Source organism: Sycon ciliatum, chromosome 12 (genome assembly GCF_964019385.1).
Source record: "Sycon ciliatum chromosome 12, ocSycCili1.1, whole genome shotgun sequence".
NCBI lineage: Eukaryota > Metazoa > Porifera > Calcarea > Leucosolenida > Sycettidae > Sycon > Sycon ciliatum.
In genome coordinates this window covers 23900689-23912872 of record NC_088654.1, presented here as the reverse complement: position 1 = coordinate 23912872, position 12184 = coordinate 23900689, and the positions used below count along the sequence as shown (strand labels likewise).

The 12184-nt window shown below is 48.3% G+C and overlaps 1 protein-coding gene across 1 annotated transcript; it reads left to right on the top strand.

The window, feature by feature from the left end:
* Nucleotides 1–9405: 9405 nt before the first annotated feature.
* Nucleotides 9406–12184, top strand: LOC135828834 (uncharacterized). The gene is made up of 3 exons (XM_065341265.1): nucleotides 9406–9846; nucleotides 10734–10847; nucleotides 11708–12184. Exons 1-3 carry the CDS (start codon nucleotides 9421–9423, stop codon nucleotides 11798–11800), a joined length of 633 nt encoding a protein of 210 aa, XP_065197337.1. The 5' UTR covers nucleotides 9406–9420; the 3' UTR covers nucleotides 11801–12184.

Here is a 12184-nt window from a genome sequence, read left to right as displayed (position 1 = left end):
AACTGTGTGTGTGTGTGTGTTTGTGTGTACGTGTGTGTGTGTGTGTTTGTGTGCACGTGTATGTGTGTACGTGTGTGTGTGTATATATGTGTGTGTGTGTGTACGTGTGTGTGCATGTGTGTGTGTGTGTGTGTTTCCTGTTTCTTTTGTTGTTTTTCTCACTTCAACTAGTTTTTGGTTTGCTCCTTCTTTTTCCTTCTTGTCTCCTTGTGATCGGTTTTTCGGGCCTCTTTGTACTAGTACATAGTACTGTTGAGCCACTGAAGTTAAATAAATTTAATACAATACAATACAAAAAAAAGCCACCAGCACCCACGCTGTCTGTGGTGTTACTTTGTCACGGCTCGTGACTGCCTAGACAGCTGTGACATTGTGTTTTCTCACTTGCTGTGTCCACAGCATTGGGCCTATATCCACAATTGGGCCTATGGCCACAGCATTGGGTCACTTACTGTGACATGTACATGTATCACTACTGTACAGATTAGGCCACTGGTCTCCTTGGGGCTTCTGGTACCTTTTAAGTTTTAACTTATATGTACTGGACTCGGACGGAGAGCCAAGGATAAATTTATAGAAAGGAAAAAAGACCAAGGAAGTACCGTCGGTCAGTGCCGTGCAATGTTATCGCATGAGCTGATTGTTTAGTAACTGGTGGTGATAGTGGACATTATAGCCTAACTTGTAGTTCCTTGGTCCTTCTTCTTTCATATGTACTGGTTTTATATTTTTATATACACACACACATACACACACACACACACACACACACACGCGCGCACACACACACACACACACACACACCACACACACACACACACCTCAGACCTGCCCATCGCGGAAGCGATGATAGCGAACAGCTATGTTAGACATAGCAACTTGTGCTGGGATTACACCATTCAACAGCTTGCAAGGCTGATGAATTGACCGCCACTATTTTTAGCCTGGTATCCACCACACAGCTGATTGAAGTGACTTTTTCTGGCCAGTGAATCCCTATTTTTCATTTTTCCAATTTTTTCTTTTTTTTCTACACACACACACCACACCACATACTCCGGCATACACTGGCTGTTGGTAACCACCCAGGAGAATGAAAGAAAAGTCAGGAAGAGACCAAGAAAGAGAAGAAAGGACGCGTGCGATCATAATCGTCGGGAATTGAACCCGCAACCTCTCGATTGGAAATCGACTGCACATACCACTGCACCATATGGGACACACCTCAGACCTCAGACCTGCCCATCGCGGAAGCGATGATAGCGAACAGCTATGTTAGACATAGCAACTTGTGCTGGGATTACACCATTCAACAGCTTGCAAGGCTGATGAATTGACCGCCACACACACACACACACACACAAACTTTACACATGTGTACATACACTAACCGTTTGACGTTCAGGGAGTCTTTCAGATCCGCAAAGATGAAGCTGCCCATCAAGTTGAGAAAGGCACAGGACGCAGGAGTGCGAAGGCCGTCATCATTCGCGATCATCTCCGCCAACTCCTGCCCAGCATAATACACAGCATAATGCCATACAACAGAGAGGTTCCAGGCTGTCCAATACACTGCTCAATACTGAAAGGCAGAGCTAGTGCCAACGAGAAATAGAGGATGAAAAAGAGGGTTTTTAATCCTAGTTTCACGCACTAAGTGATCATCGGAAAACAGAAAATGATGAAATAAATTTCCCCAGAAAACACACTATGATAAGAAGCAGGCTACAAACTGCAGGTTAGCTCCCGGTGATGTAGTTTTGTCGGACCGTCCGTGTCCGGTCATTCAGGCAAGCCAAGCTGGATGAACAGAGTCCCATAGTTTAAGTCCTGTGTTAGGCCGTTCTAGGCGGTAAAGGCAATCGGGCTACATGTACTCGGTATTACTTCTGGATATCCTTCCTGGGGGGGGGGGGGGGGGGGGAGACTGACCACTGACCACTGTGCTAACATTCTTGCACCAAACCCAGCACTGTAAGTCTGCAAATATTCGGCGCATATTTCTTTTCGGCTATTTTCGGCCTGGTCATATTTGGCCGAAAATTAGTTGCGGCCGAAATTATTATTTTGTTTTGCAAGGTTCAGTATGACAGTGTATACAGGAAGCAGCAGTACAGGCCGAAAATTTAAAGCGGCCGAAATGTGTTTTAGCCCTGGGAGGCCGAAATTTGAGTGGGCCTAAAATCTGTTGATTTCCGGTACTAGTATACATGCACCCACACCTTACCCAATGCCAGCATACACTTTGCTGAAGTTGCATGTGTTGCACCCGTGATGAGCGTCCAGGGATATGCTTCCCTCCGTGCATGCAATGGGAGGAGGTGTGTGTGTGTGTGTGTGTGTGTGTGTGTGTGTGTGTGTGTGCGTGCGTGTGTGTGGTGTGGTGTGTGTGTGTGTGTGTGTGTGTGTGTGTGTGTGATTCGCACAATTCTCGGTATCTCTCGTCGTGAGCAATGGGAGGAGAGATTGTCGTCAGCATCGCTGAGTGAGCTGGCAGGGGTGGACGTCGACATGGCCGATGTGATCAGGAAGCACCGCTTGCGGTGGCTTGGTCATGTTGCACGGATGAAGGAGACCCGGCCGCCCAAGTAGATGCTGTTCGGCGAACTGCCCTGCAAACGCCCGCAACATGGTCCCAAGAAGCGCTGGCGGGATGTTGTGTCCTCGGACTTTGCTGTCATCGGTTTGTCTGAAGCGGACTGGTATGACACAGCGCAGGAGAGATCCACCTGGTTTCAGTGTTGTCGACAGAGGGTCGAGAAGGAAGCCCCAGACATCCCGTGCCCCAACTACCGCTGTGACAAAGTGTTCCGTCGTCCTGGTGACCTCAAGCGGCATGCGCCATACTGCAGATTTCGAGTTTAGAGCCTCAGCGTGAGGAAGCCATCGCTATCATTGCTACGGCAATGGGCGTTCAAGGTTCAAGGTGTGTGTGTGGTGTGTGTGTGTGTGTGTATGTATGTGTGTGTGTGTGTGTGTGTGTGTGTGTGTGTGTGTGGTGTGTGGTGTGTGTGTGTGTGTGTGTGTGTGTGTGTGTGTGTGTGTGTGTGTGTGTGTGTGTGTGTGTGTGTGTGTGTGTGTGAGAGAGAGAGAGAGAGAGAGAGAGAGAGAGAGAGAGAGAGAGAGAGAGAGAGAGAGAGAGAGAGAGAGAGAGAGAGAGAGAGAGAGAGAGAGAGAGAGAGAGAGAGAGAGAGAGAGAAGAGAGAGAGAGAGAGAGAGAGAGAGAGAGAGAGAGAGAGAGAAGAGACAGAGAATTGTCCAAGGGCTTTGCCAAGAGAGTGATGTTCTGTATTCGGAAAAAAGAAGAGTGCCCTCTGAGCGTTGGCTGTTGTGTACTGCATAGGGAGAGTTTATTCTGGTTGTCTGCCTCCTTCAATCAGCTGGCTTTACACGTGCATCCCCCGACAGTGCCAGCACAACTTGTGCAGTGCACAATGGCAGCACGGAGAAGCTTCTACGTTTTCCTTCACCTACTACGTGTAGGATCACAGAGAATTTCCGGCACACAACTACCCCCCCCTCCCCAGTTCAGTAGAGCCGCATCCAGTCGAAGGTTAAAAAGTCAAAATTAATGACTTCAACATTCGTTTCCAACTGTAATTATTTTACATGGAATAAGTGAAGGCCAGACTGAACACGTGACACATGTACGGGTGTCATGCTCTGGTCTGGGACAGGCCATCTGCTTTCGACTGCCATGCTATAGTCGACTACTATTAGCCAGGAATGAAGCAAACGTTACTGTTGTGTACTGCCTGCAAACAGCTCATCAGCATCGTGGTTGCAGCAGAAACAGTAGCGACCCATTGAAAATTCACGGAAACAGAAATGCACCGGCTGCTGTAGCTCACCTGTGGCAGACTCGGGCCTGTGTGTGGAACGCGTTCCGGCTCTTCCGCCGGACGACTCTCTGCGTCGCCAATCCATTGTTTGTACAAGACATATTGAACCACTATGACTACAGCTGCTCCCGAAAAGAACGCCAACAGTAGGAGAGGAAACATGGCGGCATACTGGACTCTACTGGACGATAGCTAGCATGTCTATTTCATTACTTGCGATAACGCCAAGAACAGACGAGGAAACATGGTGAGGAGAGTTCACTTCAATACAGCGATCTTTACGACGATATGAGACCAACCAAAATTAAAAATGTGTCAGCCTCATTTTCAAATCGATCCAAATGTTTGACGTAATCATGACGCTCCATGGCATAATTATGCATGCGTCACCTGATTTTTCAAAAGTGGAAAAAATACAATCACGTGATCAACCGGCGCCAATCGCCATGGTGATGTCAATGGCGCAACGCATGGCGCTGCGATCTGATCTGCAGATCGATCGGCTTTCGGAGATTCCTGCGTGCACGTGGATGAGACAGAGTTTGCGCATTGATTTTTGCATGTTCCTCTTCGAAAAGTTCCCCGCAGGACGTTTGCAAAAATAGCCATGGCTCTCTCAACAAAGGTATTCATTCGCTGTGCTTGGATGAATGGCGGTGTTTAGTGCAGGAATCATGACTTCTACCTTTGTCATTGATAGGTTTCCTCTGCCGGACGGTTGGCGATTCGCTCTCGGGTCGCTATTGGTGGGTAAGTACAATACTTGCCCTGTTTACTCATTTCGCGAGATACATTACATGTAGTACCACCTACACACGCACGGACACCGATCATTGAACTCGAGCAGGAGGTTCAAACTAGGGATTTCAGGCGGTTTTTTCTGAGCAGCGCTTTGCTCCAACTAACAAGTTTTTCTGAAGCATCTATGTGTAAGGACTGTCTACAGAAAATTTGAACGGAATCCAAGCAGTATTTCCAAAGTTATGAGCATTCAAACATAGCGCACCAACCTTGATGAACACACATACAAATTGGATCTGCAGGATGGCACAAAATGGAATTCCCATACTCCCTAGCAACACCATAGCAACAAATAAACTTCATCCGATCGTGGCCAAACTTGGATCAAGGATGGCCCTGGCTGTGACGGAACAGAAGATAAAAGTTTTTTTTCAAAATTCCAAATGACCGCAACAATGGCGTCCTTAGCAACGGCCCTAGCAACAGTATATTTCACGCATAATTCAACATGGTAATAGGTGGAATATGACAGAAATATGGCAAACGCAACATTTAAGTTATATAGTATGCATGTGGGAAACTAGAGGAGCAGACAGCAAGCTCTGATGTCACACAGTGCCCGTTTTCGGCTGCAACGAGTCAGAGACGCACATTAGCCGCACAACGACCGTACTAGAGGCTATTGAGTATTGTACACAGAAGCCAGCCAGCGGCGAGTATTTATAAGAGATAAGTTCAGTAAAAAACAGCCTGGAACAACCACGCACCTGTATGACACATGGAAGATCAAGTCTGGTGCCACACACAGGGTCAAGACCTGCTATGCCGGGTGCGGGCTCCAAAGCGCCATCATTTGCTGCGCCGGCATCAACATCAACTGTTGCTTCAGCACTGACATCAACGGCTGGTCCAGCATGGACATGAACTGTTGGAAATGTCCACACCTCAGCACGTACGACTGCTCAGGTGTGGAAATTTGATAACACTGATATAATTTTCCAAACTTATACAATTCATGCAATTTGCAATCCCTGCAGCCTACAATTTTCCTTGCAGTTCAATGTTTCTTTCTTGGACAAGAATCAGACACAATATCCGATTTTTCGTTCAGTGTGTGGTTATCTGCTTTACAATTTGATTGAGAGGCAGTTCAAAAGGATGACTTAGTAATTCACTGAGGTCGTCACTTGCCTTGTTCTTCAGCAAATTTTTTCTCCACTCTCTGATACGCCCGATTTTGTTCCTGGCAATTTTCACATCGTCTCGAAATCCTTTCCATCCACGACTGCAACTAGCAAAATCAAATTATGCTAACTCTACTTGGTATCATTTTTGCTTCTCGCCCTCAACGAGAGTTCAACTACTACTAGGCCATTCCTCAACTGCCTGGGACAACACCATGAACACAGAGGAAGACGGAAGTTAATCGTCTTTCTGCTCCACCTCCATACTGTGTCATGGCGTTCAACTTCAAAACAATTTCCGCGACCGAGCGCAACCCTTCATGCCGTCTGAAGGAACCTACCTAGACTAAATCGATGCCGTAAAATCTGATTCTGACTGCCGCTTGAGCGTGGAACCAAGGCAAACACCTCAAAAGCGACTTTGAAATCTACAAGAATCTATCGAGATGCGTAATATCGGCACGAATTCGCCGTGTGAGGCACCAAACGAAAGCTTGAAACCTACTCTTCAACGGTGCGCCAATAAAAATAGCAATAAACTCACTTTCCCTACCTAAAATCTACGCCGAAGACCCCGCGCTGAGCTGTGCCATGCCTGGCATTCAAAAAGCATGCATGCGTGTCAAGGTACTTTTGCCCCCGCAGATCACGTGACTGAAATCCCTATTCAAACTGGATGGCTGTGCTTGCTGCGCGCCTCCAGTCCGCCCCGTCATGAAGCAGATGCTGTGCTCAAAGTTAGAGCCTTGCACATCACCATACAGTCAGCCTTCTACCAAAGGTTGCCAATAGTATTTTCAAAACGAAAAGTTTTCGTTTGGGGGGGTGGGTGGGTTTGAAGGAGTTTCGTTTTCAAAAGAATTATTGAATGCAGATGGAGAATGCCCAGTTACTTCTGGGTTTCGAAAATTAACATCAATATTTTATTGGAATTCGTTTTACCTGCAGAAAAGGTAGGTGGGTGGGTGCTGAAAATACTAAAACTTTTCGTTCTGCAAAAACTATTGGTAACCCCGGACGGCCCCTTAGATGATGAATGAGAATATGAATCATTTTCAAATTGTTGGCGTTGCAGTACAATTGTTAGCTTCAGTTACATACACAGAACAACAATGGCAATCAAAGCTAGTTAGTCGCTACTCTGAGTTTCATGCTTACTCAATCAGCTTCAGTAGCTTTAGTTACATCTGTTTATTTGTACTCCACTTTGCGTCAACAACAGTGTACTGTAAAGTCTTGTATAAAAGCAGCGGCTTCTATGACTTTCTTGGTGAAATTTTGCAGGCTTCTATAAAAGACAGGTATTTCTATGTATATCAACACTAAAACCAGGCTTATGTGTGATTTGATGGGCCCAAAATTGCGGCTTCTATTCGAGAGCTGCTTCTATTCAAGTGCGGCTTTTATACAAGACTTTACCGTAGGCATTTTGAGGCATTTTGACTATGCAGTACCTATGACGGCCATTGCTGGTGTGGTAATCGGACTAGATAAATACACGAGCTACGCACCTCCTGTGTTCAGAGTGCGCACTGTATTGTATCCCGAGGGTATGTGGGTCGGGAGACTATCCGAGTGATAGGAACCACGTTCGTGAAGATGTAACTTTCAGGCGCGTTGCTAATGTGTAGTCCGGTCATCGCGCCAGCAACTGGCCGCCGTATGTACCACATAGTCAAAATAGGCGAAATGGCGACTATGGGGTTGCCGGTGGTACATGGTCAACACACCAGAGATGTGCGAGCTACGCCTCTTGACTTTACGGTATGTGATTTTTACCTAGAGCGTCACATTGCCCTGTTCTATTGCGGCATTCTAACGGTACACATGCTGCTTGAAGTCAACACCTTACTATAGGGTTCTCCCCGCAACTTACAGTTTGGAATAGAACGAGAGAGGATGCTACATTTGTGTCGGTTTTGTTTGAGCAGTATGGTGATGCAACCGCTGTTCGGAATCAGTATCGTCAAGAGTAGATAAACAAGAGTGTGCAACTCCGGATCTCTCCTGCACAATCTGCAGATACCCCCGCCCACGGCGGAGTTTTTTGTTGACGTCACCTTTTTTCAGAAGAACGCGCATTTTGCCGCAGAGCAGTGTTAGGGCACGTGCTGGGCACCGACTTTGTAGTGTAAAGCCGGCCAAGAGCACGAGGGAAAAAGACTCGCAGCGCGTGCGTCGTCGAAAAGATTACTTCAACAAAAAATTCCGCCACGGGCCTACCCATCCGCAAGTTGCACACTCTTGTTTATCTACTCTTGGTATCGTGTTGAGCTACAGTACTGTCGGGCGCCGAAGAACGGGGGGGTGTCAGGGTTTTAGCCTAGCCCGTTCTTATTTTTAGCGAACACAGCAGTTTCGTTCTTATTCTTAAATGTACATTTATGCGGAGTTATACGTCTGAGTGCACATTACAGTTTCCGTTCTTATCGGGAAAAAATCCAGCCTACACCGTTCTTAAAAATTGCTGAAATTCTAGCCTGGCCGTACTACGGGGTCCGTTCTTCGTCACCCGACGGTACTGTACTGCAGTTTGTTTGTTTGGCGATCTAAGACCGCCTGCTTCTTCTCAAGTGTTCAATGTTTGACCTCTCTCTTTCTTCCTCTGTGTGTGTGTGTGTGTCTCTCTCTCTCTCTCTCTCTCTCTCTCTCTCTCTCTCTCTCTCTTTCTCTCTGTATATATGATGGTGGATGGACCCCACAACCTGTTGCCGTCATGTTGTCTGATTCTGCAGTGTAAGGTAAGACACCCCGATAGAATGATGATTTCAAACCCAGAACTATACTCCCCTCCTCAATTCCTGTGGAATTTCAACGCCATATTAAAGGAAAACAGTTGCACTTTCATCAAGCACACATTCATACCTTGTTTATCCGGGCGGTCCGGGACCGGGCACTGCCCGTAATCCCGAATTACATACGTTTTGACGGGGAAAAGCCATGAGTATTGCATATGGCGTCATTATCTCCACCTAATATTTCCACTGGAACTCACCCAAAGAGTGCCCGATAGACCGAAGTGCCTGTAACTGCGGGGTCCGGATAACCGAGGTATGAGTGAGTGTGTTCGATTATGCACGCGAATCGATTCGCGCTATTCACATCACCCCATGTGAATAGAGTGAATGGATTCCGAATCGATTCCAGGGCTCATGACATGAAATCGAACGACTTGAATGCATGCGAATGGATTCATGAATCGATTCAAGTGTGTAGTCGAACGCACTCACTGTACTTGTGCTGCTGTTGTGGACTTTGAAATCCGGTGGACTGATCAGGGCCGGCGCCATTACTGCCTTAGCGCGTATATGCACTGTAGAAAATGGGCCAGCAGGGCTCACGGCTGCAGCCTGCAAAGCCAGCGCCTCGTGGCCCCTTAACTACTTGACGGATTTCAATGTCCACAACGCCAGTATCTCTTATTGATGATGGTGCCATCGTGAAAATAAAGAATTCAAACCAGTTTCATCCCAGTGAGGAGCGGCACAGTTTAGCACCAGCCCTGAATCTCACCTTCGGCATTCACACACCAGCAATTCACCTCCCTATCTACTAGTATATGTGCTCGGCGAGCCTGGTGGCTTTGTACGTGCAATAGCTGTTTTGTGTATGTGTGTTTTTACCTGTGTGTGTATGGACCTGTGTGTGCTTGTATGCTTGCTGACAGATGCCAGTCCGACTTTGGAGATGACAGCATGTACGGTGGCGGTCAGGGTGGTGGTGCACCCGCTGGCTACGGTGGTGAGCAGGGTGGCCGCGGAGGCTACGGCGGTGGCAGACAGCAGCCCGGATTCGGCGGCCAGCAGGGCGGTGGTTTCGGCGGCCAGCAGGGCGGTGGTTTCGGCGGCCAGCCGGGCGGTGGATTCGGAGGCCAGCAGGGCGGCGGATTCGGTGGCCCACCCGGTGGTTTCGGCGGTCGCGGTGGTGGTCGAGGTGGCGGATTTGGCGGCCCCCGTCAGCCGCGCGAGCCCATGCCGGAGGTGCCCCTACCCGAGGAGGGACCGTTCCGTCTCTTCTTGAGGAACTTGAACTATGACGCCACCGACCAGGACATGCGATCCTTCTTCGGTGACATTGAGGTTGGTTGGCTGGCCTCCGAGAATGACCGTGTGCATCTCTGACTCTCTCTCTCTCTCTCTCTCCGTCTCAGTGCTGACATGACGAGTTCTGACCTGACCGTATGGTTCATTACCCAGGCGCGTAGCCCGCATGGGGCATGTGCACAAACACACACACACACACACCTAAAAATCTCAACCTAGGTTGAGCATGCATGTATTGACCATGAGTGACATACACCAGCCATCCTACACATACATGTATGTGCCTGTGCATGCACCCCTGTTACCAAGAGTACATAACCAAGAGTGTGCAACTGCCTGCACAACCTCTATGCTGTGCTGCGACGGCAGAACTTCACATCACGTGACATGGTTCAAAAGGTTATGCTGGCAAACAGTGCAAAGTGACCACAAGAGAGTTGTACCCAAAGCTGGGCTGCGTACAACCCAGTATCTATCATGCACTAGAGTGCACGGGTTCAGCACGTGATGTGAAGTTCTGCCGTCGCAGACCCCATAGCTGGAGTTGCACACTCTTGGGTTATGTACTCTTGCTGTTACCCGTACCACCATGCAGTAAAACCTGTCAAGGCAGCGACCACTCGCATATAAGGTGACCACCTGCACCAGAAGACCACTACAGCCAGGACCAAGGGATGCTCTTTCCAGTCAAATTACCCTGGATAAGGAGACCACCTGGTAACAGAGACCACGTTTTGAAGGTCCCTTGAGCGGTCGTCTTAGACAGGTTTCACTGTACCGTGTACTGTCTTGCTCTCTGTTTCACCAGGTCGTCGACGTGCACCTGTGCCCCCCCCCCCCCCCCCCCCTGAAAGGGGGACCGGTACACCCCTGTTACCCCGCACCACCATGCTGTGTACTGTCTTGCTCTCTTGTGTCACCAGGTCGTCGACGTGCACCTGCCGAAGAACGAGTTTGGTCTGTCTCGTGGATTCGGTTTCGTTGAGGTGGCCACCCGGGAGGACGCACAGAAGTGTCTCGATGATCTCGATGGCAAGGTACGTGTCGTGGCAAGAGTAAATAAGAGTGTGCGACTCTGCATACAGGGTCTCTGACTGCGAAAACTCACATCCAGTACGATTTGTACTACGGACACCGAAGGCTAGTGTGTGTCCAATCCGAATACATGTATCTGCCATGATCATGCTGATGACTCGCATAAGCTGGGTGGGTTTCTGTCAGGGAATGCTGTTTTTCAACTCCACTGGTCGCTAAAACGTGCTGGGAACGTACAATGGGAATCCTACACCACGTGATGTGAGTTTTCGTCGGCGGCGGACCCCATAGAGAGGGTATCCAGCATTGCAGACTCTTGGTTACACATACCGTAAAGTCTTGTATAAAAGCCGCACTTGAATAGAAGCCGCCCATCATATCAAACATAAGCCTGATTTTAGTGTTGACATACATAGAAATACCTGTCTTGTATAGAAGCATGTGATTGTCTCATATAGAAGCCTGCGAAATTTCACCAAGAAAGTCATAGAAGCCGTGGCTTTTACACAAGACTTTACAGTACATGTACAATGTAGGTGTCTTTGTAGTTCTGCTTCACTTTCTCAGGGACTGCAATGGGCAGCATACAGGCTTTCCTAGAGGTTGCTATTTGAGCAGGTTTTACAGTGCACACGCGTGTGTGTGCTTGGCCTGGCCAGAATGACGATATCTCGTATCATGTGCTGTGCAGCCGGTGTATGCACTGTTGCTGCACCTTGGGCTTATAACCAGTCCAGGCGGAGTCGCATACTCGGAGGGGGGGGGGGGAGTACTCTTGGGTCGTTGCACTCTCCTGGACTTCACTGGACACGGTGTGTATGGTACATGTTATGTGACTGTGTGTGTGTTTGCTCTTTCACAGGACATGCTCGGTCGCAACATCCATGTTCGCGTGGCCGCAGCCAGGGCACAAACACGTGGTGGTGGTGGCGGCGGTGCACAAGGTGGTTTCTAAACAAACACCCCTCCTCAGTGCTTTGCAAACACAACCCGTCTTCCGTAATCGTGATCAGTAGTCTATCTCTGGGACTTTCTTTGCTTAGAAATCAGCAAAACTGGTGCACAAGAGGGCGTTGGTTTCTAGAGAAACCTCTCCCGTTGCTTTACAAACAACCAGTCACCTTCGATCGTGATCAATCTTCATTACTCCATCTCTGGGACTGTGTTTGCATAGAAAATAACCAGTTAACACCTTCAATGTAAATTATGGGCAACCATGTAGATAGTCACAACACCAGGCTGTTGATGCTTTCTTCGTCTTGTTCTGCCTGTTGCGTCCTCCAGCTTCTTGGTGTATGTGTAAAAAAAATGGAAAAAACAAGATGTTTTCTATCGTCGA